Source organism: Carcharodon carcharias, chromosome 12 (assembly GCF_017639515.1).
Source record: "Carcharodon carcharias isolate sCarCar2 chromosome 12, sCarCar2.pri, whole genome shotgun sequence".
Lineage (NCBI taxonomy): Eukaryota > Metazoa > Chordata > Chondrichthyes > Lamniformes > Lamnidae > Carcharodon > Carcharodon carcharias.
In genome coordinates this window covers 44,368,537-44,394,110 of record NC_054478.1, presented here as the reverse complement: position 1 = coordinate 44,394,110, position 25,574 = coordinate 44,368,537, and the positions used below count along the sequence as shown (strand labels likewise).

General features: G+C 50.0%; 1 protein-coding gene across 1 annotated transcript in view; it reads right to left on the bottom strand.

The window, feature by feature from the left end:
- The window catches only part of LOC121284946 (low-density lipoprotein receptor-related protein 1-like), a 1,922,347-nt gene that overhangs the window by 288,312 nt on the left and 1,608,461 nt on the right, over positions 1 to 25,574 (bottom strand). The window contains exon 54 of the mRNA XM_041200912.1: positions 2,893 to 3,033. Coding sequence (XP_041056846.1) covers positions 2,893 to 3,033 — 141 coding nt within the window. The remainder of the gene's footprint in view (positions 1 to 2,892; positions 3,034 to 25,574) is intronic.

The following is a 25,574-nucleotide window of genomic DNA, read 5'->3' as shown; positions in this document are numbered from 1 at the left end:
GAAGCTGGGAATTCTGTGGCAAGTTCAGTTTCTAGTCAATGGTAACCCCCAGGGTATTGATAGTGGGAGGATTCAGCAATGGTAATGCCATTGAATGTCAAGGGGAGATGGTCATTGCCTGGCATCAGTGTGACGTGAATGTTACTTGCCACTTATCAGCCCAAGCCTGAATGCTGTCCAGGTCTTGCTGCATATGGGTACGAACTGCTTCAATGTTTGAAGAGTCACAAATGGTGCTGAGCATTGTGCAATCATTAGCGAACATCCCCACTGCTGACCTCATGATGAAGGGAAGGTCATTGATGAAGCAGCTGAAGATGGTTGGGCCGAGGACATTACCCTGAGGAAACCTGGGACTGAAGGGACTGACCTCCAACAACCACAACCATTTTCCTTTGTGCTAGGCATGACTCCAACCATTGGAGAGTTTTCCCTCTTATTCCCATTGACTCCAGTTTTGCTATGGCTCCTTGATGCCATACTTGGTCAAATGCTGCCTTGATGTCAAGGGCAGTCACTCTTACCTTCACTGTTGAGTTCAGCTCTTCTAACTTATGTTTGGACCAAGGCTGTAATGAAGTCATGTGGCCAAGTGGCCCTGGCGGAACCCAAACTAAACATCATTGAGCAGGTTATTGCTGAGTAAGTGCCGCTTGATAATACTATCGACAACACCTTCCATCACTTAGTTGGTGATTGAGAGTAGACAAATGGGCTGTGGATTGGCCAGGTTGGATTTGTCCTGTTTTTTGTGGACTGGACATACTGGGGCAATTTTCCACAATCCTGGGTAGATGCAGTGATATAACTGTACTGGAACAGCTTGGCTAGGGACAGGGCTAGTCCTGGAGCACAAGCCTTCCCTACTACTGTTGGTATATTGTCAGGGCCCAGAGCCTTTGCCTTCAGTCGTTTCTTGGTATAATGTGGGGTGAATCCAATTGGCTGAAGACTAGCATCTGTGATGCTGAGGACCTCAGGAGAAGATCAAGATGGATCAGCCACTTGGCACTTCTGGCTGGAGATGGTTGCAAATGCTTCAGCCTTATCTTTTGCACTGATGTGCTGGCCTCCCCCATCGAGATTGGGAATATATTTGTGGAGCCTCCTCCTCCTGTTAGTTGTTTAATTATCCACCACCATTCACGACTAGATGTGGCAGAGCTTAAGTCTGATCCGTTGATTGTGGAATTGCTTAGCTCTGTCAATCACATGCTGTTGTTCCTGTTTGCCACACAAGTAGTCCTGCATTGTAGCTGTACCAGGTTGTACCTAATTTTTATGTATGCCAGGTGCTGCTTCTGGCATGCCCTCCTGCATTTCATTTGCCATATGTCTGCCCATTCCACCCTTTCCATGTCCTCTTGAATTCTATCACTAGCCTCACAGTGCTCAATACTTCAAAGTTTTGTGTCATCTGCAAGTTTTGAAATTGTGCCCTGCATACCCAAGTCAAGGTCATTAATATAGATCAAGAAAAGCAGTGGTGCTAATATTGGCCCCCAAGGGACACATTCTAAATTTTTCTCCAGTCTGAAAAGCTTCCCAAAGCCTTTCCACCATCTATAAGGTACAGTCAGGAGTGTGATAGACTCACCTAGATGAGTGCAGCTCCAACAACACTGACGAGGCATTGAAACCATCCATGGCAAAGCAGCCGCTTGATTGGCACCCTATCCATCACTTTAAACATCCCTCTACCACTGGTGCAGAGTGGCATCAGGGTGCACCATATGCAAGACATATTCAGCAACTTGCTTTTACTCCTTCAATGGCACCTTCCAAATCTGTGACCTCTATCACCCAGAAGAACAAGGGCAGTAAATGCATGGGAACACCACCACCTTCAAGTTCCCTTCGAAGTTACACACCATCCTGACTTAGATCCATTTTGCCACTCCTTCAATGATGCTGGGTCAAAATCATGGAACTCCCTCCCTTACAACACTGTGGGTGTATCTACACCACATGGGCTGCAGTGATTCAAAATTGCGGCTCATCACCTTTATCTCCATTTGGAATGAACAATAAATGCTGGTCTTAAATGCAATGCTCACATCCCTAGAATGAATTTAAGAAACTGTTGCACTACAGTGGTACCTTTGCGTTGAAATCTCTGAGTGAAGCTGCTCTACTTAACCATTAGTTACCTACCAAACAAATTAAAGTTGGTACGTTCAGTATGTGAATTTTTCACAATGTAATAAATCTTAATTATTGTCAGATAACCTCTCCGGTCTGAAAATTCAATTTTACAATTGTGGAGTCTTATTTCTTCAGAATACAATTATTGCTGGAGATTTGATCATTTTTTTTGCCTTCTACCTCTTTTAACCTCTCTCACTTAATCTCATCTTTCTTTCCCTTTCTTTATTTGCTTCCAGTACATGATTTTACAATATTTGAATTTACACTTCCTGGTTTAGACTTTGTATGGTCAGTGAAGATTCTTCATTATGATTTTTTGAAAAGACAAGCTGCTACATGCCCTGCTAACACATACCACAGACATGCCCTGCTAACATATACTACAGACATGCCCTGCTAACACACCCCTGTGGAGGGCGACATGCTGGAAATGATCTTTCATAACCATAAGTTGTTGCTCGAACACTTACAAAAATTCTGTGGACAGTCGTAAGCATAATTTCCAGTGAACACTGGCCCTTCATCACTGATGGCAAAACCCAGGTCTATATGTATTTCTGTAGGTGAGCTATTTTGAAATTCAGACAACATTTGTCATAACATTCATATTTTTAACCATGAATTCTAACTATATGCTGACTATTTTGTGTAATGTGATACCAATCTGATAGGATCTTCAGTCATTTGTCATTGGTAGTTATTAACCAGTAACAATAAAGCAAGGAACATAAAAAAAAACTCTACCTGTTCCTTCACACTTCAGATTTTTAGGTGCTTCATCTGAATAGTCAAGACAGTCAAAGTCCCCGTCACATTCCCAATCTGCATTCATAAGGCATCTTCCATTGGCACAACGGAATTCGTGTGGGCCACAAGTTTTGTATACTATAAATCCACAAAATAAAAATCTTTAGCTAGCATAATAATAAACTGAATAATTTCTGTTCATCTTCAATTCTAAGGTATGTAACTTTAAATTTTAAATATTGAGGCGTGATTTATCACCCTCCCTCTAGCCCGCTTCCAGTCGGACGGGGTTGGGCAGGGTGAGTTGGGACATGCTATGCTGTATTCCTCCCAATGTTCATGTCCTACTGACTTCTGACACACAAGGTCAATATACGGCCACCTGTATATTTGGACTCCAGTGTTCCTAATGTCCATCATGACTATGGTACTGAAGGAAAGGCCATGGAATTTTTAGAGCAGAAAGCCCAAAAATCAATTGCAGATGACCAAGGCCAAAAGAGGGTGGGCCTATTTGCACAATGCTGCTGGTATTAATACACTGCAGAAAAGCTCTGCTGCCATATCAGTCAGCTTCCCTGATGGAGGCTAGGGAGCCCGCTGGCCGATCCTGAGGCTGGAACATCGTGCAGAGGCATCAACTCATCTAGTGGTCAGTAAAAGTCCTGCCATGATGGAGATGCCCCCCAAAACATCAGAAAAGCGCTATTGTGATATCAAAACATAACACTACGATTGTGATATCTGAGGAATGTAAAGTTGTAATATTTCATTCTAATCAGTATTACTGAAACAAAGGCAGGGACACCAGGAATTTTTAAAAGAATGAGATTCCAACAGCTGAAAGACTTTTTGCCAGACATCAAGAACAAATTGGTCATTAGTACTTATTCCAAAAAAACAAATACAATGGTAACTAACTTTGTTGGATAAAATTATGCAACTGGTGCTCACAAAGTGGATTAGAGTGTGTAGAATTAATTGTTAATTAGATTGAATATAGTGGCATTCCAGTAAATGGGAGAGTTATCTGAGAATGGAGGTCATTGAGCTCTTTGGGATTGTCCCAACCCATATTTTCATGAATTTAAGGCAGGGTTTTCTGTGATATATAAAATTTGCTCATGGCACAAATTTATATGGTCAAAGAATGAAGATAAAGGAGACTGATATCATTAAAAATAAAACTGGATTAATGAGTGGATGAATTGGGATATAGGTGCTGGGCATAAAGAAAGGAAGAGTGAAAATTGATTATGATTTGACAATTCGCAAATTAGTGAAATTATCCAGGACGTGTACAGCTGTTATGAATAAGGCTAATCAAATACAATGATGCATCTGAAGGACATTTTAATGTAAGTGAAAACATATTTTAATTTAACCTCGCGCAGATGGGCCTTGTTTAGAAAATTATGTGCAATTATAAGCACAAACCTTCATAACAGCACTGGAGAACTTGAGCGGATGAAGGATGATATAAATCGAAAATGTAAAGTTTAAATTATGAAAAAAGACACATAGACATGTATTGTTTCCATTCCTTTGAAGCGTCTTGGGATGCGTTACTACATTAAAGGTGCTAGATTAATACAAGTTCTTGTTGTATTTCTTCTGAGTACCGATTGAAAGATGAGTTTTAAAAATATTGAGAGCAATAGATATCTTAGATGCAGATAAATTTCTTAATTTGGATTATGAATAAAGAGCTATAGGATATTAGCATAAGCTAACAATATCAAACAAGAATTTATCTCAGAACAATCTCTGCCCATTTACAGAGGAGTAGATATGTAGTAAAGATTCCCAGCTGAAGTCGTTTGTGTTCTGTTCACTAGCATGTTTAAAAAGGAACTGGGTATTTTCATTTAGGAATGGAATTGAGGTTTATAAGAATAGGTACAGGTCAATGTGAATAATTTGTGTAAAATAGACAGTGAAAATAATCTAAGATGAATATAGTTGTGTATAAGAATACATATTAAATGTCATTTGATTTACTTTGATAGGAAAACACTACAGAGCCAATGCCTGGATGATTAAATGAGTGGAATCCACATGGTGTAGATTTCATGATTTCCACAAGGAACTGAGACCACTGGAATTGACCAGGTGGACTACAATGGTCTCCTATGGCCATATATATTCTTATGTTTCTTGGGACAGCCTCGATGGACTAATTACATATTTTTTTAGACTTAATAATAGATTTGTGAGCATTGCAGCTTCAACTGTAAGTGGTAACATGATTGAATGATCTGGCTGAGTGACGGGACTGAGGGCTGGCTAGATCTTGAACAGCAGTGTAAGCAGTAACATCTCTCATCCGTTTCCACCTCAGGAACTATCTCCTTCCCCTACAGTGCTAAAGATTAATCATTAACTTTTCCTTTTTCTGAATACAACCTGAGGGTGTCAATGATAAATGACTTGTCCCTAATGTTTTAATAAATTATCAAAATATGAGTCTACAGGGCAGAAACAGGCCACTTGGACTAACTGGCTTCAAAAGAATCCCCTCCTATCCCTCCTCATCCAGCCCTATCAGCGTATTCTTCAATTCTTTTCTCCCTCATGTGCTTATCATGTTTCCCCTTAAATGCATCTGTAATATTTTCCTTAACTGCTTCTTGTTGTAGCATGTTCCACATTCTACCCACTCTGAGTAAAAACGTTTCTCCTGAATTTCTTATTGGATTTATTAATTACTATTTTATATTCATGATCTCTAATTTTGGACTCACCCACAAATAGAAACCTTTTCTTTACATCTACTCTATCAAACACTTTCACAATCTTAAAGACCTCTATCAGCCTTCTCTCTTCTAGAACCACGGCCTTTGAAGGCCTTCCTGATTAGTGTAAACTCTCCATGCTGGGGTCATCCTTCTGAACCCTTTTTTTTCACACCTTCTCTGGTATTTCCACATCCTTTCCATAATATGAAGATAGAACACTGCACAGTACTTCAAGTGTAGTCTAACCAAGGTGCAATAAAATTTAGCATACATTCCCTGCTCTTCAATTCCATCCCTTTAGAAATGAACTATAGTGCTGGGTTTGCTTTTTTAATGGCATTACTAATCTGCATCTATACCTCTGGTGATTTTTATATCTGTATCCCTAAATCCTTTTGCTCCTCTATTCCATTAAGACTCTCATTATCCAAGCATATGTGATCATTAGCCAATTACATTCTCATTCTGCAAGTTTATCAATGCCTTTCTGTATTCTGTTGCATTCTTTCTTTGTATTACTTATACTCACAATTTTGTGTTGTCTGCAAATTCTTCAGTTGTACTTCTAGTTCCGGAGTCCAAATCATTCATGTAAATTGTGAAAAGCAGTAGCCCTTGCATCAATCCTTGTGGAGCACCAATTCCCACTGTATGTCAGTCTGGTTAGCTACCCTTAACTCCTAATTTTTGTTTTCTGTTCTGTGGTTAGCTTGCTATCCATTTTGTCACTTGTTCTCTGACTGCACATACTCTGACCTTAGTCATGAGTTTACTATATGCCACATAATTGAAGTCCTTTTGAAAGTCCGAATATATTACATCTACTGTTTTAGCCTTGTCCACTCTTTCTGTTGCTCCTTCGAAGGATCAAAACAGTTGGCAAAGGATGAAATCCATGCTGACTATTCTTCATGATACTTTCGGTTTCTAGATGCATTTCAATTTCAAATTCTTTATGTGTCATAGAGAACAATAGATTATGTCACCAGGAATTCTATAACTTTCTTCAGATTAAATATACTTGAATGCTATCTGAGGAGACATTTACCTCCCCAGATTTGTTTGAAATGTTCCCTTGGGTATTTACACAAAAGCACAGCCTTCACTCTAAGGTTTAGCAAACACTTGTGGTAATGAGAGGGTATGTGGTAGCTTAAATTCCAAAAATAGGTTTACGTCTATAGGTTTAGCTAATCTCAAAGGGTAATGGTAATTTGAAAGAATGCAAACTCATCAATGAGAGAAACTCATTTTGTTTTTTGTACAATGCAATATGATTAATTATTCAATTTGTGTTTAAATCAAACTATATTGACTTGACTTGATAAGATAATTAATGGACTTTTCAGTACGTTGAGTTTTAATATGTACTGTTGTATTGCACATGATTGTCTGCAATACTTTTGGTGTAAATCTCATACTGTAACACCTTAAACAATTTACCTGAATAATCATCTACCTTTGACGTGGGTAACTGACATGTGAATCCATTTCCAGATTTTAAAAAAGTGACATAACCATGACATAATATTGATCAGTAAACATATTTCCTATGGTTGGATTTTCATGGTCCAGATTGAGGCCAAACGGAGGTGGGACCAGAAAAAAATGGCCACCGAGCAATGTGCCTGAAGATCCCACCTCTGTTTTCTCCCTTGCCTAAGTTCACAAGGGTGGGGGAATGAACTGGCTGGAGCTTCCCACACCCATTAAGGAAGCAACTGACAGCATTGCGAGCTCATTGATGGTCCCAGGTAATGTTATTAATTTTCATGGAGACAGCCATACTTCTGCAGCTGTCATGTTTACACGAACTGGAGGCATGACCCATGGATTAGAGGTGGGAAGAGTTTAAAGGATAAGTAAAAAGCTGTGTTTATTTGCACTGCAACATCAGGAGGTACTTCCTGCACAAGCATGGTGTCGTTGTCAGAATGTCAGCTGTTGCACTATACAAGTAGACTTGACACAGACTAATGTTACTGTGCAGTCAGTCCTTAACCAATTGCAAGTTCTTGTATCCACTTTACCTATTGTTTACCAACTTTTCTTTCTGTAAAATACTGATGTTTCAGTGAATACTGAAGAAATATAATCAGGCAACTTCAGTAAATGAGATTCACAACTTCTAATGAACTCAGAAATTATGGAGAATTGATTGTAATATTTTTTGGTTAAAAACCAATAAAAAAAGCTTTTTAAATAAAATATTTAATAATAAATGTATTATTTTGTGTAGGATTTGAAACAACATCTCTGAGATTAAAAGTTCAACTATCATCCAAATGAACTGCCTGTTTGTGAAGTTTTCCCTGCACAAAGCCTTAACAGGCTGGGGGAGAAATATTATTTACCCACGTCAAAGGTAGATGATTATTCAGGTAAATTGTTTAAGGTGTTACAGTATGAGATTTACACCAAAAGTATTGCAGACAATCATGTGCAATACAACAGTACATATTAAAACTCAACGTACTGAAAAGTCCATTAATTATCTTATCATTTATTCTATTTATTTTCATGGATTATGGAAAGTTGATTGGTGTTCTCTGTGGGGGCTTGATCCCTCTGTACATGTATTTCTCCATCTTTATATCATTGCTGAGCTTTAATAATAAATTGATTATCAAACACAGCATGAATACTCGTTTGATGGTGATATAAATAGGCAGCTTCACAAAACTGGATTTCATATAGTAATTTTGATATAGAAAAATTCCATCCTGCTGCTGATGTCAGAAACAGTAGTGCAAGCGCTGGCAGCTGTCCAGTGTGCATACACAACTGTTCCTGCTGTATGACCAGTCATTGGTAGAGATACAGTATAAATAAAAATGCATTGCCTCCTATATAGTTCATCATTAAATGCATTAGCATTAGTTGTATCTACATTCATGAAGGTGAATTATGACAGTCCTGTGTTTGGAAGATGTAACTACTCCTTTAACAATTTGTTCACCAGACTGTCACTTCTGCCAACTTACAAGCTGTCAAGTAAAAGATCAACATTGTTAATGTGAAAGAGTCTTCAGATGAGTTTTTAAAAATCATCACATGTATGAAAAGGCATAATACATTTCACACAATTGAAAGGGTAGCCTATTATGATAACAATGTGTGAATGTTTAATATTTTCTTATTGCTTTTATGCATTCAGTCTGGACATCTGTTGAGATAGCACTTCTGAAGTCCGATTATTTGGGGAGTTTTATGGGCTCTTGGCTGCAATCCAACAACCCAATTATTTGGCAAGTGTTTGATTTTGTTTGTGCAACTGCTTTGAAGAGCCCATTTGCTTATGAACTCTTGGCTGCAATTAAACTGCCTAATCATTTTACAATTGCTAGACTTTGTTTAGCTGCTTGAAGAGTCTGTTTGATTATTTGAGGGGTTTTATTGGCTACTCAAGGGCTTCTACTGTTATACTAGGATGTATGAGTTCTGTCCATAAAGAGGATAATGAGAGGGGTGAGGGGACTGGGAAGGGTGAGGGGTTGAGTGCTTGAGACTGAGAGGATGTGTGTGAGGGGAGTGATAGAGTGAGGGCTGAGGGTGAGAGAAGTGAGGGAGTGAAGATGAGGGGGCTGGGGAGGGTGAGGGTGTGTGGTTGATAATGAGGAGGATAGCTGTAAGAAAATATCAATGGACTGGTCAGGTGGGCAGAAAAGTAGCAAATACAATTCAAGCCAGAGAAGTGTGAGGTGATGTATTTGGGGAAGTTAAACAAGACAAATGAATACACAATAAATGGGAGGATACTGAGATTGTAGAGGAAGTGAGAGAGTTTGGAGACAATGTCCACAGATCCCTGAAGATATCGGGACAGATCGAAAAGTTGGTTAAGAAGGTATATGGAATCCTTTGTTTTATTAGTCGAGGCATAGAAAGTTAGAGCAGGAAAGTTATGCTGGAACTATATAAAACATTAGTTAGGCTGCAACTTGAGGACTGTGTGCAGTTCTGGACACCTTATTACAGAAGGATATAAATGCATTAGAGAGGGTACAGAGGAGATTTATGAGGATGTTGCCAGGACTGGAAAATTGCAGCGATGAGGAAAGTTTGGATAGGCTTGGGCTGTTCGCCTTGGAGCAGAGGAGGCTAAGGGGAGATTTAATTGAGATGTACAAAATTGTGAGGGGCCTATTTACCTTAGCAGAGTGGTCAGTGACTAGGGGGCATACACTTAAAGTGATTGGGTGAAGAACTAGAGGGGTGATGAGGATGTTTTTTTCACCCAAAGAATGTTGGGGTCTGGAACTCATTGCCTGAAAGGGTGCTAGAGGCAGAAAACCTCATCTCATTTAAAAGGCATCTGGACGTGCACCTGAAGAGCAGTAACCTGCTGGGCTATTGACCAAATGCTGGAAAGTGGGGTTAGGTTGGATGGCTTGTTTCTTTGGCTGGCACAGGCACAATGGGCCAAGTGGCCTCCTTCTGTGCCATAAACTTCCTATGATTCTATTCTATGAGGGTTAGGGGGCTGAGGGGAGTTAGGGGGCTGAGGGGAGTGATGAGGGATGGTGGGGGGGGGGGGTGGTGAGGAAAGTGATGGGGTGAATGGGAGAGGATGAGAGCAGTGAGGGGGTGAGAGTGAGGGTTGGGGAATGATAGGGTAAGTGGGAGAGGGTGAGAGCATTGAGGGGTTGAGGAGGAGCAGAGTGATGAATGAGGGAAGTGATAGGGTTGGGGAGAGATTATAAAAGGAGTGAGGATGGAGAAGGCAAGGGGCTTGAACTGGTGAAGGGATGGTGAGGGGGTGAAGGGGGATATAGTGATCATAAGGTTCAGCTGTACTTTGGATGAGCCACTGATTGCATCAGAAGCACCTGGCCAAGGTTATTTGGGAACCTATCCGCTCTGGACTTGGCCCATTTCCACCTCGGCGGCAAAACCATCTCCAAGCCCCTTAGGGCCTGGACCTCTCGAAAATCCTGCCTCCGAGCAATCTCGAGAAGGAGGCATGATCGTAAAACATGAATTAGTTCTGTTTCCCAATTCCTGCCTTCAACTGAAAATCTGGCCCTTAGGGCCGGAAAGAGGGTGCCTCTCCAATTCCCTTAATTGTTATCTTTCCTCAGATAATGCACTATAAAATTAATGACACTAAGGCTGGGATCTTCCAAGCAGAGCCAATGATGATCAGATTGCCACTCCACTTAAAAATTCGCCCGACTCGATGCTGTTGTGAATTTCTTCCAGTGTTTTCAGACCCCGGCTTTCAAAGGAATGCACAGTGCAGCATCCATTGGAGAACACCACTGGAGAGGAGCAGAGTTGGAAGAAGACAGGAAACAAAACAGAAGATGCTGGAAAAATTCAGACAGGACACACCCCTTTTTACAGCACCTGTCATAATGTCAAGTCTTTGAATGTTAATGAATGGATGAGAGAATGGATGAGTGGATGATTGAGTGAACGGGTAGGTGGGTGAGTAGGTGAGTAGGGTGGCGAAGGTGATGAGGTGGCTAAGTGGGTAGGTGGATAGGTTGCCTGAGGTCGGTAGGTGGGTAGAAAGTGGGTGGGTACGTGGATAAAGGGGGTAAGTGGGCAGTCGGGTTGGGAGCATAGTCAGGTGGCTAGGAGAGATAGTCAGGTCATGGCGTAGTCAGGTCTGCTCAAGGGTAGTCAGTGGATGGGAGGGTAGTTAGGTGGTTGGGAGGGATAGGCAAGTTGAGGAAGGCAGTTAGGACGGGACATGGGAGGTAGTCAGGTGACATAGGTGGTTAGGTCGGGTCAGATCAATGGAGTAGTCAGATGGTCAGGGAGATAGTTGGGTCAGGGGGGTAGTCGGGTTGGGAGGGTATTCATAGTCGGGTTGGGTCATCTGGTACTTGGTTTCGGTCATGGGGTAGTCGGGTTTGGTCGTGGGGTAGTCAGGTTGTGTCGTGAGGTAGTCGGGTTGGGTCCTGGGGTAGTCAGGTTGTGTCATGGGGTAGTCGGGTTGTGTTGTGAGGTAGTCGGGTTGAGTCGTGGGGTAATCGGGTTGGATCCTGAGGTAGTCGGGTTGGATTCTGAGGTAGTTGGGCTGGGTTGTGGGGTAATTGGGTTGGGTTGTGGGGTAGTCGGGTTGGGTTGTGGGGTAGTCGGGTTGGGTTGTGGGGCAGTCGGGTTGGGTCCTGAGGTAGTCGGGTTGGGTCCTGAGGTAGTCGGGTTGGGTCACGGGGTAATTGGGTCGGGTCATGTGTCGGGTTGGGTCCTGGGGTAGTCGGGTAGTGTCATGATGTAGTTGAATTGGGTCATGGGGTAGTCGGGTTGGGTCCTGAGGTAGTCAGGGTGGGTCATGGGGTAGTCGGGTTGGGTCATGGGGTAGTCGGGTTGGGTCCTGGGGTAGTCGGGGTGGGTCCTGGGGTAGTCGGGGTGGGTCCTGGGGTAGTCGGGGTGGGTCCTGGGGTAGTCGGGTAAGGTCGTGACGTAGTTGGGTTGGGTCATGGGGTAGTCGGGTTGGGTCCTGAGGTAGTCGGGTTGGGTCGTGGGGTAGTTGGGTTGGGTCATGGGGTGGTTGGGTTGGGCCCTGGGGTACTCAGGTTGGGTCGTGGGGTAGTCGGGTAGGGTTGTGGGGTAGTCGGGTTGGGTCGTGGGGTAGTCGGGTTGGGTTGTGGGGTAGTTGGATTGGGTCCTGGGGTAGTCAGGTTGGGTCTTGGGGTAGTTGGGTTGGGTCATGGGGGTAGTCGGGTTGTGTCGTGAGGTAGTCAGGTTGGGTCGTGGGTAGTCGGGTTGGGTTATGAGATAGTCGGGTTGGGTCCTGAGATAGTCGGGTTGGGTCCTGGGGTACTCGGGTTGGGTCATGTGGTGGTCGGGTTGGGTCCTGAGATAGTCGGGTTGGGTCCTGGGGTAGTCAGATTGGGTCGTGGAGTATTCAGGTTGTGTCATGGGGTAGTCGGGTTGTGTTGTGAGGTAGTCGGGTTGAGTCGTGGGGTAATTGGGTTGGATCCTGAGGTAGTCGGGTTGGATTCTGAGGTAGTTGGGTTGGGTTGTGGGATAGTTGGGTTGGGTCCTGGGGTAGTCGTGTTGGGTCCTGGGGAAGTCGGGATGGGTGGTGGGGTAGTCGGGTTGGGTTGTGGGGTAGTTGGGTTGGGTCCTGAGGTAGTCGGGTTGGGTCCTGAGGTAGTCGGGTTGGGTCCTGGGGTAGTCGGGTAGTGTCATGATGTAGTTGAATTGGGTCATGGGGTAGTCGGGTCGGGTCCTGAGTTAGTCGGGTTGGGTCCTGAGGTAGTCGGGTTGGGTCGTGGGGTAGTCGGGTTGGGTCATGGGGTAGTCGGGTTGGGTCGTGAGGTAGTCAGGTTGGGTCGTGGGGTATTCGGGTAGGGTCATGATGTAGTTGGGTTGGGTCATGGGGTAGTTGGGTTGTGTCCTGGGGTAGTCGGGCTGGGTCCTGGGGTAGTCGGGTAGGGTCGTGGCGTAGTTGGGTTGGGTCGTGGGGTAGTCGGGTTGGGTCGTGGGGTAGTCGGGTTGTGTTGTGAGGTAGTCAGGTTGGGTCCTGGGATAGTTGGGTAGGGTCGTGACGTAGTCGGGTTGGGTCGTGGGGTAGTCGGGTTGGGTCGTGGGGTAGTCGGGTTGGGTCGTGGGGTAGTTGGGTTGGGTCATGGGGTAGTTGGGTTGGGCCCTGGGTACTCAGGTTGGGTCGTGGTGTAGTCGGGTTGGGTTGTGGGGTAGTCGGGTTGGGTCCTGAGGTAGTCGGGTTGGGTCGTGGGGTAGTTGTGTTGGGTCCTGAGGTAGTCAGGTTGGGTCTTGGGGTTGTTGGGTTTGGGTCGTGGGTAGTCGGGTTGGGTCCTGAGGTAGTCAGGTTGGGTCGTGGGGTAGTTGGGTTGGGTCGAGTCATGGGGGTAGTCGGGTTGTGCCGTGATGTAGTCGGGTTGGGTCGTGGGGTAGTTGGGTTGGGTCATGGGGGTAGTTGGGTTGGGTCATGGGGTTGTCGGGTTGGGTCCTGAGGTAGTCGGGATGAGTCCTGGGGTAGAGGGGTTGGGTCGTGGGGTAGTTGGGTTGGGTCATGGGGTAGTCGGGTTGGGTCCTGGGGTACTCGAGTTTGGTCGTGGGGTAGTCGGGTTGGGTTGTGCGGTAGTCGGGTTGGGTCCTGAGGTAATCAGGTTGGGTCTTGGGGTAGTTGGGTTGGGTCATGGGGGTAGTTGGGTTGTGTCGTGAGGTAGTCAGGTTGGGTCGTGGGTAGTCGCATTGGGTTGTGAGGTAGTCGGGTTGGGTCCTGAGATAGTCGGGTTGAGTCCTGGGGTAGTCGGGTTGGGTCCTGGGGTACTCGGGTTGGGTCATGTGGTAGTCGGGTTGGGTCCTGGGGTAGTCGGGGAGGATCGTGATGTAGTTGAATTGGGTCATGGGGTAGTCGGGTTGGGTCCTGAGGTAGTCAGGTTGGGTCATGGGGTAGTTGGGTTGGGTCATGGGGGTAGTCGGGTTGGGTCATGGGGTAGTCGGGTTATGTCCTGAGGTAGTCAGGTTGGGTCCTGAGGTAGTCAGGTTGGGTCCTGGGGTAGTCGGGTTGGGTCCTGGGGTAGTTGGGTTGGTTCGTGGGGTATTCGGGTAGGGTCATGATGTAGTTGGGTTGGGTCATGGGGTAGTTGGGTTGGGTCCTGGGGTAGTCGGGCTGGGTCCTGGGGTAGTCGGGTAGGGTCGTGGCGTAGTTGGGTTGGGTCGTGGGGTAGTCGGGTTGGGTCGTGGGGTAGTCGGGTTGGGTTGTGTGGTAGTCGGGTTGTGTCGTGAGGTAGTCTGGTTGGGTCCTGGGGTAGTCGGGTTGGGTCGTGGGGTAGTTGGGTTGGGTCGTGGGGTATTTGGGTTGGGTCATGGGGTAGTTGGGTTGGGCCCTGGGTACTCAGGTTGGGTCGTGGGGTAGTCGGGTTGGGTTGTGGGGTAGTCGGGTTGGGTCCTGAGGTAGTTGGGTTGGGTCGTGGGATAGTTGGGTTGGGTCCTGAGGTAGTCAGGTTGGGTCTTGGGGTAGTTGGGTTGGGTCATGGGGGTAGTCGGGTTGTGTCGTGGGTAGTCGGGTTGGGTCCTGAGGTAGTCGGGTTGGGTCGTGAGGTAGTCGGGTTGGGTCATGGGGGTAGTTGGGTTGGGTTGTGGGGTAGTTGAGTTGGGTCCTGGGGTAGTGGGGTTGGGTCGTGGGGTTGTCGGGTTGGGTCCTGAGGTAGTCGGGTTGAGTCCTGGGGTAGTGGGGTTGGGTCGTGGGGTAGTTGGGTTGGGTCATGGGGTAGTCGGGTTGGGTCCTGGGGTAGTCGGGCAGGGTCGTGATGTAGTTGAATTGGGTCATGGGGTAGTCGGGTTGGGTCCTGAGGTAGTTGGGTTGGGTCGTGGGGTAGTTGGGTTGGGTCATGGGGGTAGTCGGGTTGTGTTGTGAGGTAGTCAGGTTGGGTCGTGGGGTAGTCGGGTTGGGTTCTGGGGTTGTCGGGTTGTGTTGTGAGGTAGTCGGGTTGGGTCGTGGAGTAGTCGGGTTGGGTCGTGGGGTAGTCAGGTTGGGTTGTGATGTAGTCGGTTTGGGTCCTGAGGTAGTCAGTTTGGGACCTGGGGTAGTCGGGTTGGGTCGTGGGGTTGTCGGGTTGGGTCCTGGGGTAGTCCGGTTGGGTTATGATGTAGTGGGGTTGGGTCTTGGGGCAGTCGGGTTGGGTCCTGGGGTAGTCGGGGTGGGTCCTGGGGTAGTTGGGTAGGGTCGTGACATAGTTGGGTTGGGTCATGGGGTAGTCGGGTTGGGTCCTGAGGTAGTCGGGTTGAGTCGGGTTGGGTCCTGGGGTAGTCAGATTGGGTCGTGGAGTATTCAGGTTGTGTCATGGGGTAGTCGGGTTGTGTTGTGAGGTAGTCGGGTTGAGTCGTGGGGTAATTGGGTTGGATCCTGAGGTAGTCGGGTTGGATTCTGAGGTAGTTGGGTTGGGTTGTGGGATAGTTGGGTTGGGTCCTGGGGTAGTCGAGTTGGGTCCTGGGGAAGTCGGGATGGGTGGTGGGGTAGTCGGGTTGGGTTGTGGGGTAGTTGGGTTGGGTCCTGAGGTAGTCGGGTTGGGTCCTGAGGTAGTCGGGTTGGGTCCTGGGGTAGTCGGGTAGTGTCATGATGTAGTTGAATTGGGTCATGGGGTAGTCGGGTCGGGTCCTGAGTTAGTCGGGTTGGGTCCTGAGGTAGTCGGGTTGGGTCGTGGGGTAGTCGGGTTGGGTCATGGGGTAGTCGGGTTGGGTCGTGAGGTAGTCAGGTTGGGTCGTGGGGTATTCGGGTAGGGTCATGATGTAGTTGGGTTGGGTCATGGGGTAGTTGGGTTGTGTCCTGGGGTAGTCGGGCTGGGTCCTGGGGTAGTCGGGTAGGGTCGTGGCGTAGTTGGGTTGGGTCGTGGGGTAGTCGGGTTGGGTCGTGGGGTAGTCGGGTTGTGTTGTGAGGTAGTCAGGTTGGGTCCTGGGATAGTTGGGTAGGGTCGTGACGTAGTCGGGTTGGGTCGTGGGGTAGTCGGGTTGGGTCGTGGGGTAGTCGGGTTGGGTCGTGGGGTAGTTGGGTTGGGTCATGGGGTAGTTGGGTTGGGCCCTGGGTACTCAGGTTGGGTCGTGGTGTAGTCGGGTTGGGTTGTGGGGTAGTCGGGTTGGGTCCTGAGGTAGTCGGGTTGGGTCGTGGGGTAGTTGTGTTGGGTCCTGAGGTAGTCAGGTTGGGTCTTGGGGTTGTTGGGTTTGGGTCGTGGGTAGTCGGGTTGGGTCCTGAGGTAGTCAGGTTGGGTCGTGGGGTAGTTGGGTTGGGTCGAGTCATGGGGGTAGTCGGGTTGTGCCGTGATGTAGTCGGGTTGGGTCGTGGGGTAGTTGGGTTGGGTCATGGGGGTAGTTGGGTTGGGTCATGGGGTTGTCGGGTTGGGTCCTGAGGTAGTCGGGATGAGTCCTGGGGTAGAGGGGTTGGGTCGTGGGGTAGTTGGGTTGGGTCATGGGGTAGTCGGGTTGGGTCCTGGGGTACTCGAGTTTGGTCGTGGGGTAGTCGGGTTGGGTTGTGCGGTAGTCGGGTTGGGTCCTGAGGTAATCAGGTTGGGTCTTGGGGTAGTTGGGTTGGGTCATGGGGGTAGTTGGGTTGTGTCGTGAGGTAGTCAAGTTGGGTCGTGGGTAGTCGCATTGGGTTGTGAGGTAGTCGGGTTGGGTCCTGAGATAGTCGGGTTGAGTCCTAGGGTAGTCGGGTTGGGTCCTGGGGTACTCGGGTTGGGTCATGTGGTAGTCGGGTTGGGTCCTGGGGTAGTCGGGGAGGATCGTGATGTAGTTGAATTGGGTCATGGGGTAGTCGGGTTGGGTCCTGAGGTAGTCAGGTTGGGTCGTGGGGTAGTTGGGTTGGGTCATGGGGGTAGTCGGGTTGGGTCATGGGGTAGTCGGGTTATGTCCTGAGGTAGTCAGGTTGGGTCCTGAGGTAGTCAGGTTGGGTCCTGGGGTAGTCGGGTTGGGTCCTGGGGTAGTTGGGTTGGTTCGTGGGGTATTCGGGTAGGGTCATGATGTAGTTGGGTTGGGTCATGGGGTAGTTGGGTTGGGTCCTGGGGTAGTCGGGCTGGGTCCTGGGGTAGTCGGGTAGGGTCGTGGCGTAGTTGGGTTGGGTCGTGGGGTAGTCGGGTTGGGTCGTGGGGTAGTCGGGTTGGGTTGTGAGGTAGTCGGGTTGTGTTGTGAGGTAGTCAGGTTGGGTCCTGGGGTAGTCGGGTTGGGTCGTGGGGTAGTTGGGTTGGGTCGTGGGGTATTTGGGTTGGGTCATGGGGTAGTTGGGTTGGGCCCTGGGTACTCAGGTTGGGTCGTGGGGTAGTCGGGTTGGGTTGTGGGGTAGTCGGGTTGGGTCCTGAGGTAGTTGGGTTGGGTCGTGGGATAGTTGGGTTGGGTCCTGAGGTAGTCAGGTTGGGTCTTGGGGTAGTTGGGTTGGGTCATGGGGGTAGTCGGGTTGTGTCGTGGGTAGTCGGGTTGGGTCCTGAGGTAGTCGGGTTGGGTCGTGAGGTAGTCGGGTTGGGTCATGGGGGTAGTTGGGTTGGGTTGTGGGGTAGTTGAGTTGGGTCCTGGGGTAGTGGGGTTGGGTCGTGGGGTTGTCGGGTTGGGTCCTGAGGTAGTCGGGTTGAGTCCTGGGGTAGTGGGGTTGGGTCATGGGGTAGTCGGGTTGGGTCATGGGGTAGTCGGGTTGGGTCCTGGGGTAGTCGGGCAGGGTCGTGATGTAGTTGAATTGGGTCATGGGGTAGTCGGGTTGGGTCCTGAGGTAGTTGGGTTGGGTCGTGGGGTAGTTGGGTTGGGTCATGGGGGTAGTCGGGTTGTGTTGTGAGGTAGTCAGGTTGGGTCGTGGGGTAGTCGGGTTGGGTTCTGGGGTTGTCGGGTTGTGTTGTGAGGTAGTCGGGTTGGGTCGTGGAGTAGTCGGGTTGGGTCGTGGGGTAGTCAGGTTGGGTTGTGATGTAGTCGGTTTGGGTCCTGAGGTAGTCAGTTTGGGACCTGGGGTAGTCGGGTTGGGTCGTGGGGTAGTCGGGTTGGGTCCTGGGGTAGTCCGGTCGGGTTATGATGTAGTTGGGTTGGGTCATGGGGCAGTCGGGTTGGGTCCTGGGGTAGTCGGGGTGGGTCCTGGGGTAGTTGGGTAGGGTCGTGACATAGTTGGGTTGGGTCATGGGGTAGTCGGGTTGGGTCCTGAGGTAGTCGGGTTGAGTCGTGGGGTAGTTGGGTTGGGTCATGGGGTGGTTGGGTTGGGCCCTGGGGTACTCAGGTTGGGTCCTGAGGTAGTCAGGTTGGGTCGTGGGTAGTCGGGTTGGATCCTGGGGTAGTTGGGTTGGGTTGTGGGGTAGTTGGATTGGGTCCTGGGTTAGTCGGGTTGGGTCGTGGGGTAGTCGGGTTGAGTCCTGGGGTAATGGGGTTGGGTTGTGGGGTAGTCAGGTTGGGTCCTGAGGTAGTCGGGTTGAGTCCTGGGGTAGTGGGGTTGGGTCGTGGGGTAGTTGGGTTGGGTCATGGGGTAGTCAGGTTGGGTTTTGGGGTAGTTGGGTTGGGTCATGGGGGTAGTCGGGTTGTGTCGTGAGGTAGTCAGGTTGGGTCGTGGGTAGTCGGGTTGGGTTGTGAGGTAGTCGGGTTGGGTCCTGAGATAGTCAGGTTGAGTCCTGGGGTAGTCGGGTTGGGTCCTGGGGTACTCGGGTTGGGTCGTGGGGTAGTCGGGTTGGGTTGTGGGGTAGTCGGGTTGGGTCCTGGGGTAGTCGGGCAGGGTCGTGATGTAGTTGAATTGGGTCATGGGGTAGTCGGGTTGGGTCCTGAGGTAGTCAGGTTGGGTCGTGGGTAGTCGGGTTGGATCCTGGGGTAGTTGGGTTGGGTTGTGGGGTAGTTGGATTGGGTCCTGGGTTAGTCGGGTTGGGTCGTGGGGTAGTCGGGTTGAGTCCTGGGGTAGTGGGGTTGGGTTGTGGGGTAGTCAGGTTGGGTCCTGAGGTAGTCGGGTTGAGTCCTGGGGTAGTGGGGTTGGGTCGTGGGGTAGTTGGGTTGGGTCATGGGGTAGTCAGGTTGGGTTTTGGGGTAGTCAGGTTGGGTCATGGGGGTAGTCGGGTTGTGTCGTGAGGTAGTCAGGTTGGGTCGTGGGTAGTCGGGTTGGGTTGTGAGGTAGTCGGGTTGGGTCCTGAGATAGTCAGGTTGAGTCCTGGGGTACTCAGGTTGGGTCCTGGGGTACTCGGGTTGGGTCGTGGGGTAGTCGGGTTGGGTTGTGGGGTAGTCGGGTTGGGTCCTGAGGTAGTCGGGTTGGGTCCTGGGGTAGTCGGGCAGGGTCGTGATGTAGTTGAATTGGGTCATGGGGTAGTCGGGTTGGGTCGTGGGGTAGTTGGGTTGGGTCATGGGGGTAGTCGGGTTGGGTCCTGGGGTAGTCCGGTCGGGTTATGATGTAGTTGGGTTGGGTCATGGGGTAGTCGGGTTGGGTCCTGGGGTAGTCGGGGTGGGTCCTGGGGTAGTTGGGTAGGGTCGTGACATAATTGGGTTGGGTCATGGGGTAGTCGGGTTGGGTCCTGAGGTAGTCGGGTTGAGTCGTGGAGTAGTTGGGTTGGGTCATGGGGTGGTTGGGTTGGGCCCTGGGGTACTCAGGTTGGGTCGTGGGGTAGTCGGGTAGGGTTGTGGGGTAGTCGGGTTGGGTCCTGAGGTAGTCAGGTTGGGTTGTGGGTAGTCGGGTTGGATCCTGGGGTAGTTGGGTTGGGTTGTGGGGTAGTTGGGTTGGGTTGTGGGGTTGTCGGGTTGGGTTGTGGGGTAGTCAGGTTGGGTCCTGAGGTAGTCGGGTTGAGTCCTGGGGTAGTGGGGTTGGGTCGTGGGGTAGTTGGGTTGGGTCATGGGGTAGTCAGGTTGGGTTTTGGGGTAGTTGGGTTGGGTCATGGGGGTAGTCGGGTTGTGTCGTGAGGTAGTCAGGTTGGGTCATGGGTAGTCGGGTTGGGTTGTGAGGTAGTTGGGTTGGGTCCTGAGATAGTCAGGTTGAGTCCTGGGGTAGTTGGGTTGGGTCCTGGGGTACTCGGGTTGGGTCGTGGGGTAGTCGGGTTGGGTTATGGGGTAGTCGGGTTGGGTTGTGGGGTAGTCGGGTTGGGTCCTGAGGTAGTCGGGTTGGGTCCTGGGGTACTCGGGTTGGGTCCTGGGGTACTCAGGTTGGGTCGTGGGGTAGTCGGGTTGGGTTATGGGGTAGTCGGGTTGGGTTGTGGGGTAGTCGGGTTGGGTCCTGAGGTAGTCGGGTTGGGTCGTGGGGTAGTTGGGTTGGGTCGAGTCATGGGGGTAGTCGGGTTGGGTTGTGGGGTAGTCGCGTTGAGTCGTAAGGTAGTCAGGTTGTGTCGTGAGGTAGTCGGGTTGGGTCCTGGGGTAGTCAGGTTGGGTCCTGGGGTATTCAGGTTGTGTCATGGGGTAGTCGGGTTGTGTTGTGAGGTAGTCGGGTTGAGTCGTGGGGTAATTGGGTTGGATCCTGAGGTAGTTGGGTTGGGTTGTGGGGTAGTTGGGTTGGGTCCTGGGGTAGTCGAGTTGGGTCCTGGGGAAGTTGCGATGGGTCGTGGGGTAGTCGGGTTGGGTTGTGGGGTAGTCGGGTTGGGTCCTGAGGTAGTCGGGTTGGGTCCTGAGGTAGTCGGGTTGGGTCCTGAGGTAGTCGGGTTGGGTCATGGGGTAATTGGGTTGGGTCATGTGGTAGTCGGGTTGGGTCCTGGGGTAGTCGGGTAGGGTCATGATGTAGTTGAATTGGGTCATGAGGTAGTCGGGTCGGGTCCTGGGTTAGTCGGGTTGGGTCCTGAGGTAGTCGGGTTGGGTCGGGGGTTGTCGGGTTGGGTCGTGGTGTAGTCGGGTAGGGTCATGATGTAGTTGGGTTGGGTCATGGGGTAGTTGGGTTGGGTCCTGGGGTAGTCGGGGTGGGTCCTGGGTAGTCGGGTAGGGTCGTGACATAGTTGGGTTGGGTCATGGGGTAGTCGGGTTGGGTCTTGGGGTAGTCGGGTTGGGTTGTGAGCTAGTCGGGTTTGGTCATGGGGTAGTTGGGTTGGGCCCTGGGGTACTCAGGTTGGGTCGTGTGCTAGTCGGGTTGGGTCCTGAGGTAGTCGGGTTGGGTCGTGGGTAGTCGGGTTGGGTCCTGAGGTAGTCGGGTTGGGTCGTGGGGTTGTTGGGTTGGGTCGAGTCATGGGGGTAGTCGGGTTGTGTCGTGAGGTAGTCGGGTTGTGTCGTGGGGTAGTTGGGCTGGGTCATGGGGGTAGTTGGGTTGGGCTGTGGGGTAGTTGAATTGGGTCCTGGGGTAGTCGGGTTGGGTCCTGGGGTAGTGGGGTTGGGTCGTGGGGTTGTCGGGTTGGGTTATGGGGTAGTCGGGTTGGGTCCTGAGGTAGTCGGGTTGAGTCCTGGGGTAGTGGGGTTGGGTTGTGGGGTAGTCGAGTTTGGTCGTGGGGTAGTCGGGTTGGGTTGTGGGGTAGTCGGGTTGGGTCCTGAGGTAGTCAGATTGGGTTTTGAGGTAGTTGGGTTGGGTCATGGGGGTAGTCGGGTTGTGTCGTGACGTAGTCAGGTTGGGTCGTGGGTAGTTGGGTTGGGTTGTGAGGTAGTCGGGTTGGGTCCTGAGATAGTCAGGTTAAGTCCTGAGGTAGTCGGGTTGAGTCCTGAGGTAGTCGGGTTGGGTCCTGGGGTACTCAGGTTGGGTCGTGGGGTAGTCGGGTTGGGTTATGGGGTAGTCGGGTTGGGTTGTGGGGTAGTCGGGTTGGGTCCTGAGGTATTCAGGTTGGGTCTTGGGGTAGTTGGGTGGGGTCATGGGGGTAGTTGGGTTGTGTCGTGAGGTAGTCGGGTTGGGTCCTGGGGTACTCAGGTTGGGTCGTGGGGTAGTCGGGTTGGGTTATGGGGTAGTCGGGTTGGGTTGTGGGGTAGTCGGGTTGGGTCCTGAGGTAGTCGGGTTGGGTCGTGGGGTAGTTGGGTTGGGTCGAGTCATGGGGGTAGTCGGGTTGGGTTGTGGGGTAGTCGCGTTGAGTCGTAAGGTAGTCAGGTTGTGTCGTGAGGTAGTCGGGTTGGGTCCTGGGGTAGTCAGGTTTGGTCCTGGGGTATTCAGGTTGTGTCATGGGGTAGTCGGGTTGTGTTGTGAGGTAGTCGGGTTGAGTCGTGGGGTAATTGGGTTGGATCCTGAGGTAGTTGGGTTGGGTTGTGGGGTAGTTGGGTTGGGTCCTGGGGTAGTCGAGTTGGGTCCTGGGGAAGTTGCGATGGGTCGTGGGGTAGTCGGGTTGGGTTGTGGGGTAGTCGGGTTGGGTCCTGAGGTAGTTGGGTTGGGTCCTGAGGTAGTCGGGTTGGGTCATGGGGTAATTGGGTTGGGTCATGTGGTAGTCGGGTTGGGTCCTGGGGTAGTCGGGTAGGGTCATGATGTAGTTGAATTGGGTCATGAGGTAGTCGGGTCGGGTCCTGGGTTAGTCGGGTTGGGTCCTGAGGTAGTCGGGTTGGGTCGGGGGTTGTCGGGTTGGGTCGTGGTGTAGTCGGGTAGGGTCATGATGTAGTTGGGTTGGGTCATGGGGTAGTTGGGTTGGGTCCTGGGGTAGTCGGGGTGGGTCCTGGGGTAGTCGGGGTGGGTCCTGGGTAGTCGGGTAGGGTCGTGACATAGTTGGGTTGGGTCATGGGGTAGTCGGGTTGGGTCTTGGGGTAGTCGGGTTGGGTTGTGAGCTAGTCGGGTTTGGTCATGGGGTAGTTGGTTTGGGCCCTGGGGTACTCAGGTTGGGTCGTGTGCTAGTCGGGTTGGGTCCTGAGGTAGTCGGGTTGGGTCGTGGGGTAGTTGGGTTGGGTCGAGTCATGGGGGTAGTCGGGTTGTGTCGTGAGGTAGTCGGGTTGTGTCGTGGGGTAGTTGGGCTGGGTCATGGGGGTAGTTGGGTTGGGCTGTGGGGTAGTTGAATTGGGTCCTGGGGTAGTCAGGTTGGGTCCTGGGGTAGTGGGGTTGGGTCGTGGGGTTGTCGGGTTGGGTTATGGGATAGTCGGGTTGGGTCCTGAGGTAGTCGGGTTGAGTCCTGGGGTAGTGGGGTTGGGTTGTGGGGTAGTCGAGTTTGGTCGTGGGGTAGTCGGGTTGGGTTGTGGGGTAGTCGGGTTGGGTCCTGAGGTATTCGGGTTGGGTCTTGGGGTAGTTGGGTGGGGTCATGGGGGTAGTTGGGTTGTGTCGTGAGGTAGTCGGTTTGGGTCCTGGGGTAGTCGGGTTGGGTCCTGGGGTAGTTGTGTAGGGTCGTGATGTAGTTGGGTTGGGTCATGGGGAAGTCGGGTTGGGTCCTGTGGTATTGGATAGGTGGGGATTGGATAGGTGGGGTGGGGTTGGGTAGTCAAGATATCAGGGGGATAGATGGGTAGGGTCGGATGAGTAGTCCAGGAATCAGAGGTGGGGGGGGTATACCACAGTCAACCCAACCACCTCATGACTCAATCCGAATGTTTTGGAGTTCCCCAGGTGTTAGACAAGGGCTGTGATTTTCTGGCCCTTTTGTGACAGGTCCTGCCTTGGGAGATTTGGTGGTCCATTGGCTTTCAACGGGACCGGACTTTGCCGCCGGTGGTGTGGCTGGAAAATCCCCCTAGGTTTTAATCTGTCTAACATTTCCTGGGTAACTATCCAGGTATGTACTGCAGAACTGTCCAAGTCTCTGACTCTAACTCAGAGTTGGAGACATTCGTGGGGGTGTCCCGGACAGCAGGGGAATCGCCCATCAGATGTGTAAACTTCTTGGGCGATTCCCACATAGGTCCACACATGAGGACATCCGCAGGGTCTTAACGCGCATCTTCAGTCAGATGTCCAGTCTCCAACGATCCGGAGACCAGAAGATTTGTCCTTAAGACTCTGATGAAGTAGATACTATTGAGTGTCTTGGCTGTCCTATCTGAACTGTGAAAAAAGATGTTGGAACACGTGCAATTGAGAGCTGTAATTCCAAACGCAAAATAACAAAAAATTCTGACATGTAGCAGGATATAAGAACATAAGAAATAGCAGGAGTAGTTCATGTGGCCCTGCGTTTGCTCCACCATTCAATATCGTGACTGCTCTTCCACTTTCACTTTCCTGCTCAATCCCCATATTGATTTCATTAGAATCCAGACATCTAATGATAACAGGAATATGCTCGACAACTGAGAATTCACAGCTCTCTGGAGTAGAGAATCCAAAGATTGACAGCCCTCTGAGTGATGGAATTTCTCCTCAACTCAGTCCTCAATAGTCAATCCTTTATCCTAGACCACAGCATCTTGTTCTACACTCTCCAGCCAGGGGAAATATTCTCTCAGCATCTATCCTGTCAAGTCCTCTCAGAGACTTTTAAGTTTCAATGAAATTATTTCTCATTTTTTTAGACTCCAAAGTGTATACGCTCTTCCCACTCAATCTGTCTCATAGGACAGCCCTTTTATCCCAGGAATCAATATAATGAGCCTTTGCTGCATTATCTCTAAGGCAGATATATTCTTTCTGAGTAATGGTGAACAAAACTGCACACAGTACTCCATATGTGATCTCACCATAGTTGCTTCAAGGCTTCCTTAAAATACTCCAAGCCCTTTGCAATAAAGATCAACATACTATTTGTCCTCCTAATTGTTTGCTGTACTTGCATACTAACTTCCTGTGTTCTGTATAGAAGGAAACTCAAATCCCTCTGAAAACCAATATTTAATAGTTTCTCACCATTTAAGGAATATTCTGTTCTTCTATTCTTCCTACCAAAGTAAATAACCTCACATTTCCCTGCATTATACTCCATCTGCCATCTTCTTGTCCACCCAGACATCTTGGTCTTGATTGTAGGCGGGAAGTTTCAGTCAGGATATCTCCCAACTCGGCAGACCCATCTTTATCAAAATGACTGCCGTGCAGGCAAGATTTTATCGCCAGATAGGGGTCAGGGAGAAGAGGCAAGGGCGAGACCAAATCTGCTTCTAGGTGCAGCTTGGAGCTGCCCATGGAGGTGGGCAAACACTGAGGCAGGCTGGTTAAAAGGCCCACCTCGGTTCTCTGAGATTTTGAGTTTTATAAAGGGCTGTTAGGTTCTCCAGGCCTCACCCCTCACCCCCATCCACGTGCCACCTCTATGGACCAGATACACCTTCAGATCAAGACGCTTAAATAGACCTTATCCGCCCTTCAAGAACATTTACTTCTCCTTCATGCATTTGTGACTCCCGCACAATGGGTTAAGGCCCTTGGAACAGCAAAAATGGAGTCTAGATTCAGCATTAATTTAAAATGGCCCTGCTCAGTTCAAGGTTCCCATCTTTGTGATTCATGCCCTGCCCCCTTCACCCTGCCAGCAAATATGGTGCCTGCCAGAAATGGGGGCGGGACTTCTGCATAGGTCCCGTCTGCCATTTTTAAAGCCCTCTGGAGTTGGCCCGACTCTACAAAAATCCAGCCCTTTGTGTCCTCCTCCCAGCTTACTTTCCCACCTAGCCTTGCATTGTCAACAAACATGAATACATTACACTTGGTCCCTACATAAAATCATAAGAAGTAGAAGCAGGAGTAAGCCATTTGCCCCTTCGTGCCTGCTTCGCCATTCAATAAGATCTTGG